The sequence below is a fragment of the Drosophila teissieri genome, chromosome X (assembly GCF_016746235.2).
Source record: "Drosophila teissieri strain GT53w chromosome X, Prin_Dtei_1.1, whole genome shotgun sequence".
Classification (NCBI taxonomy): domain Eukaryota; kingdom Metazoa; phylum Arthropoda; class Insecta; order Diptera; family Drosophilidae; genus Drosophila; species Drosophila teissieri.
The window spans coordinates 12,721,299-12,727,519 of record NC_053034.1 but is presented as its reverse complement, the minus strand read 5'-3'; the positions used below and the strand labels follow the sequence as shown (position 1 = coordinate 12,727,519).

Below are 6,221 nucleotides of genomic sequence, written 5' to 3'. Positions count from 1 at the left end.
AGGAGCAGGAGCCGGAGCCCTTTAACCAATAAATTGCAAAACAATTGCACAATTTTCCACAACAATTTCCTCAGGACAGCGATGTCCCATAAACAATGGGCCAAATTTGTACAATGCCCAAGTTCCTGTTTGTGTTGTCCTTTTCTTGGCGAAAATCGTGAGAGAAGGAAGGAAAAATCGGGACGAATTGCTGTGGTAGGTTGTAACGACTATGTGATACCTATAAACGATTTCCACTATTTTATTAAACCCCATATAGTTGATATAGTTGGTATAAAACAGTTTCACAGGTGAGCGCAAAGAAGTATTTTATTATTACAATCAACTTTTGGACTACAATGTTTATAAGAAGAAAAACTCCGAAGAACCGCTAGTTTAGATCTAATATATTTTTGCCAACTTCCTGTCACAATCAATCACAAGTCTAGTATACCCCCCAGCTAGCAACCAAACACAGGGTATGTGAAGGAATCCAAGGTGAAAGGAGCCACACGCTGCGAGAAAGGTAATTGAAAATTATGTTTTGTGGCGCAAGCGGCGATGAGAAACAGCTGGCCAACTATGCTCCGTCCCCCTCACACGCTCCCTACCGCCGTCCCTCTCTTATTGCAAGGAAGAGTCCTTCGTCCTTGGTCCTTGGCCAACTGATCATCCTCGGTGGCCATTAAAAAATCTCACGATCGTGGAAGATTCGCACAGCTGTTGCCGGATCGTAAATCGATCGGTAAACGGTTCTAAAAACTGAACATCAAGATAAAGTTAATGTGGATCAAAGCGCAGCCTTCTGCTTCCCAATTTGTACTACATGGTGGTTATCTCATAAATAGATTAGATTATGTACATATGTATGTATATGTATGTACTTATATTTTATATATGTATGTACTAGCTACGTGGAAAGGTATGTAAAAGGTAAAGGAAAGCATGAAGTTGGATATCATAGGAAAAGTAGGAAATAAGAATTATTTGATTTAATACTGTAACATATATACTGTAACTATAACATATATACTATAACATATAATATAACATATATCCTTGCAATTGCAATCAAGGCTTATTGTACATGTTCAATATTATTATAAGGATAATGTTAAAACAGCTGATCAAATCATCAAAATCTTCAAAGGAAGAGCAGCAATTTCGCAAATCTAGCGGAGAAATCTAGAGAGAAATTCTCTCCTTTCGTCTTAGAGCGCACAATTTGAATGAAAATGAGAGAGAATTTCAAGCAGTCTTGTTTTTCTCTCTTATCTTAACATAGTTGGTCAGTTAGCAGTATGTAATGTAATGTCCATGTTAACGAAGTCGATCTACATCAACAATCAGTTGCGAACGTAAAGTCAGTCAACGACCAACCGGCGAAGCGAACGCACACGCACGCAGTCGATCTTTGCCAGAAAAACGCGACGGCTGAAACGCAACACTTGAAAAAAAAGAGCGCGACCAATTGTGCACTACACATAGCTGCCGAGGAATCAATCTGTGAACCATATATTTTTTTGCTGTTTGAAATAAATCAGTGCCGAAAACCATAAACTACTGAACAAGGTAATTTCAAGTGATTGAAATAAAAACATCTAAAGACATTTGAAACCACAAATGCACTCATGTATGAGAACTCTGGGTTAAAAAAAGAAAAAACTAAGAATGAAGTACAAAATCTTAAAGTGCCTGCAAAATTCATGAATCCATTCATGTATGGTTATGGTTATGAATGTCTATGCAAAGAATGACCAACTCGTAATTCCATTTTTCGGATAAGTTGTGATTTCATTTGGAATCCACTCAGCAGCTAAATTTGAATGCAACTTAAGAGTTCGTCGAATCTCATAAACATAATTGACCATATCAAGTTCAGAGTCAATTAAATTATTAAGGTCCAGCCAAAGGCTGCCCGTCGTCCATTTAATTGCACGTAAGGAGTGGTTGATTTCGTTTTTGATTTCATTTTTGCCGCTTCGCTGATTTCGCCAAATCGATATACATACATATGTATATATCCCTAAATACAAATGTTTGTATATATGCACATTGATCGCGGAAAAAGCGCGCCAAAATTGCCGAAAACTCGCCCGGCAACTTTGCTGCTGCCCTTTTTACTTACTTGCTCCTTCAGAAAGTCAAGTTCTGGAATGCGAGAACCAGAAATGCCGCCTTCCTAACCCGATTCCTCCGCCTTCTTCCTTCTTCCAGCACCCACTACAGCACCGAAAAGAGCACAAGCACAGGAGAAGTCGCAACCAAACAAAGAAGATGCTCAAGTGGGCCGTCAACCAGCCACGACCCTCGTACCTGGCCAGGGATGAGGGGGTGGCCACCGGCGGCGAGGCGATCGGCTCCAGCTACAGCGAGTTCCACGCCCTGCGCGGCAAACTGAAGAGGAAGTCCAACGGAGTGGCGGCGGGCAAGGAGAACCAGCTGACCTCCACGCCATTGCCGGCCAGCTCCTTGAGCCTCCATGCCCGCACACCACTGCTCAAGGACGTCAGCAACATTCTGGCCACGCCGCCTTCGGGAGGAGCAAGTAGAGCAGCAAGTGGAGCAAGTGCAGCAACTGGAGGAGCAGCTGCTGCGCCCCTGAAGTTCGCCTGCACCCTGCCCACCTTCGAGGCGGAGTACTCGCCCAATGCCGCCGTCATCCCTGGCTCCCTGATCGCCCTGCGCGGCGTGGGCATCCCGGACAGCTACTTCGAGAAGCCGCGCTACCTGGAGCAGAAGCCACTGCCACATCCGCATCCGCATCCGCATCCAGCTCCTCCGGCCAGCGAACAGAATACGCTCAGTTCCAGCCAGATGGGCGATGTGACCCTGGAGCGCATGATCGATGCCATCCTCGAGAGCAACCGCAAGGTGCTGCCCAACTCCAGACAACAACAGCACCAACATCAGCACCGCCAGCCCAGGCAGCATCTCCGCCAGCGGCACAGGCTCAGGCAGCAGGTGCTCCGGAGCAGCCACGGCCACGCCCACTCCCACACCCACACCCAGACGCCCTCGCCCACGTACCGCCCCGCCTTCGATCCGGCCAGCGATCTGTGCGAGTACTGGAAGTCGCCCTCGCGGAGGGATTCCCTGCCAGCGAATGGCTTCGAGGAGCGGGAGGTGCGCTCCCCCGTGCCCACCGAGTCGCAGGATCCAGGTGCCAAGCGGCACTCCCTGCAGCTGCGCAGGCAGCGGGTGGTGCGGCGCAAGCGGAAGATCGCCACCAAGATCTCCTCCAGCGTCAGGCAGTCGGCGCAGAAGCTACTCGCAGCGGCCAGGTCCGGATCCGTGGCAGCAACCGCCCAGAAGATGCGCCACATCAGTCCGGACAGCGGGCACAACTCCACCAGCGACTTGGAGCTGGAGGAGGAGCACTGCCAGCTGAGCCGCGGATTGGAGTTGGGTGGCGAGGAGCTGGAGGACGCCTGCCAGCTGGACGGCATGTGGCTGCAAGTGCAGGCCAGGGACGCCACCAAGAGACGCCTCAGCTTCTCCCTGGTGGAGGAAAGCTAATCCTCATGGATATTCCTATACCCTAAGCTTAAGACATTTTTTTGCCTAGCCCTAAGAACGTTTCTTTTTTTTTTGTGTGGCCAGAATAAATCATTTGGAATGCGAAATGTACGAAAAGAAGCAAACTCACTGAGGGGCACTGTCATAAGGCGGATGAAACCGCAAGGAACCACCAGCAGTTTATGCTAAACACCTCTCGAAGCTCAGCGGTGCGTGGAAAGCAATTCCTCCAAAGGGTCTCTTGCTCCTCCCGTCTGCCCGTCTTGCCGTCTGCCCAAGTGGTCTTCTTTCTTACAGCGAGCTGGTTAATGAGCGTTTTAATGCTCCGATAGCGAGCTATAGGGGATTCCATAATGCTCGACCTCTAGGAACTGGGAAATGGGCACTGGGAAGTGGCAAATGGGAACTGGGAACTGCGGTAATGAGGGCCAAAAAGAAGGGGTTGTGCGACAATTGTCGCAAGAAGAAATATTATTTACGCTTCAAATGCCCACGAATGCGATGGGCAGGCAGCCAGGTTATGTGGCATCTAATGCGATAAGGTCTAGTACCTGGAAATGGAACAGGTAGCTACTAGATACTCCGTTCTTAAAGGAGGAAGTTGCCCAACTTTCTCCCGGGAAACTGCGATTTTCCACTGCTTTCAGCGGAAACTATTTAGTGAAACTATTTAGGCTCATAAAATCAAAGTAATGGGTTATTAAAGAACAGCATTACTACAAATGTTTTTCTAATATGCGGTGATTACACTATATTAGAAAGGAAATAAAAATATTAAGAAAAGCGGATAAACTATGAAAGTAACATTGAGTAAACTGTGCACAAATTCTCACGAAAACTGGTTTAGTTCTTAAGGGAAAGAGTTCTTGTTTCCTTACCTAATTTAAGATGTACATATGTATAGAAATGAAAGAGCCAAGAATAGGTATTTAGTAAACTTTCAAACTAAGAGCAGAAGATTAGTAGAAGGTGCAAAGGTTCCAGAAAAACATGATATAACTCGTTAGCAAATAGGGATAACTAGGGCTTCCAGCTGAGCTGCAACTTGGGCAATTCCCACAGCGCCCCAAGGATCACAGTCCGCCCTGCGAGCCTCATTAGCCAACTGGTCAGCTGGATGGGATGCCAACCAAGCCAACCAAGCCAACGAAGCCAAGCGATCGATGGGTCAGCAATAGCACTCCACTCCTGAGACGCGGCGTTAAATGAGCTGTCATAACATTTAGTCCAACCCCTGGGACGCAAGGAGTGGGTTAAGCCAAAAGCGTTAACACGTCTGCCAAGGAACCGCTTCCACAGCCATAACCATATACATATCCACTTCCACAGCTACATCCACATCCACTTCCCATGCAAATGCTCAGTAGAGCGTGAAACTTTCTTATGCAGATGATGGGTTGACCATCAGTGCAGCGTACATTGTGCCATGTGACAGGGAAAACAAAGTAAAATACTTTATTATGTGATACCCGGCGAACTCTAGAACTCTAGAACTCTAGACTTCCACAACTCCCAAGTTCCGATCGCCGAACGTCTCGAGGTCGAGCGGTCAAGCAGCCCGCCCCAGGGATATCCGTGATATCCCTGATATCCCTGATATACATATGGATGGATAACCCGCCGAAATCGGGGCAGGTCCCTTGTCAAACCCTCGTCCGCGTCCTGAACTTTCGAGATTTCCCAAAGAGAATCGAATGAACGAAAAAAGAAGAAGGTTCACGCCGTTGTCGCTGCTTTACTTTTTATGACTCTCGCTTTTCTTCAGTTTTCCACAATGCGCTGCCCTGCCCCTTATTATTATTATTATTATTGTTATTGTTATTATCTGGTTCTTGTCCGTCCGGCTAATGACCGCTTCCGAAATGTTCACTTTTCATTTGTCAGTTTTGAGTTTTCAGTTTTGAGTTTTCAGTTTTAAGTTTTCAGTTTTCCCGCTCTGGCCGGCAACGTCTCATTAAACATGCACTTCTTTAATTTCGTTTTGATTGAAAGTGAAACGGATACTTGGGCATCCGTAGTACGAAATCCGGAAGTTGGGCAACCACGTAGTTGGGATTCACTATCACTATCACTATCTCCTGGCTTCGGTTTCGGTTGCGGATGGTTGCCGCGTAATGAGTGGAGCGTTAGTCGGGGCAGAGATCCATAACCGATGGCAGAGATAGGGAAATCTGGAGATGCACAAATAATTAAGTGCGTTCCCTACTTGTTTCATTTCAAACGAAAAGTGTACTTTTAATTGCCATTATTAACTGCTATCAGATGAATACTTTAAAAACATAATGCTATAGCTGTTTATAGTTATATCACTGATATAGTTACTTAAACAATATTTTAAATTCCTGTGTAAATATCTTTATTTTGCCAAAAACGTAATTGAAATATGAGAGGTGGCAAAGTAAATTGAAATGTGCTTCCCAAATGCGATGTTGTGGACACGCATTGGCAGAGAACAATGAAATCCGGCGATCTGCACTCAATTCGAAACCCATTTTGTGGAAATTGAGAAAATTGTGAAAAATCGCCCATTAGAAGCGGGCACACTCCAAAACTCTAATTGCGATTTAAACGTTTCTCGAGTGGCGAAAATGGAAACACCCGCTTAATTTTGCTACTTTTGTACTTTCTCTGCAGAGTGACAAAAGTCGCATCGCTGTTTTCCGATCGGGGGTTAGTACATGTGTACATATGTGTATAAAGTGAGGGATCAGGATCCGACATGG

At 46.1% G+C, this 6,221-nt stretch overlaps 1 protein-coding gene across 1 annotated transcript; it reads left to right on the top strand.

Moving 5' to 3' along the window:
- Positions 1-2,256: 2,256 nt before the first annotated feature.
- LOC122624803 lies at positions 2,257-3,498 on the top strand. The gene has a single exon (XM_043804504.1). The coding sequence runs from the start codon at positions 2,257-2,259 to the stop codon at positions 3,496-3,498; it is 1,242 nt and encodes a 413-aa protein (XP_043660439.1).
- The last annotated feature ends 2,723 nt before the right edge of the window (positions 3,499-6,221 follow it).

Coding starts and splice junctions, on each gene's coding strand:
- LOC122624803 (XM_043804504.1), top strand. CDS start 2,257: ATGCTCAAGTGGGCCGTCAACCAGCCACGACCCTCGTACCTGGCCAGG.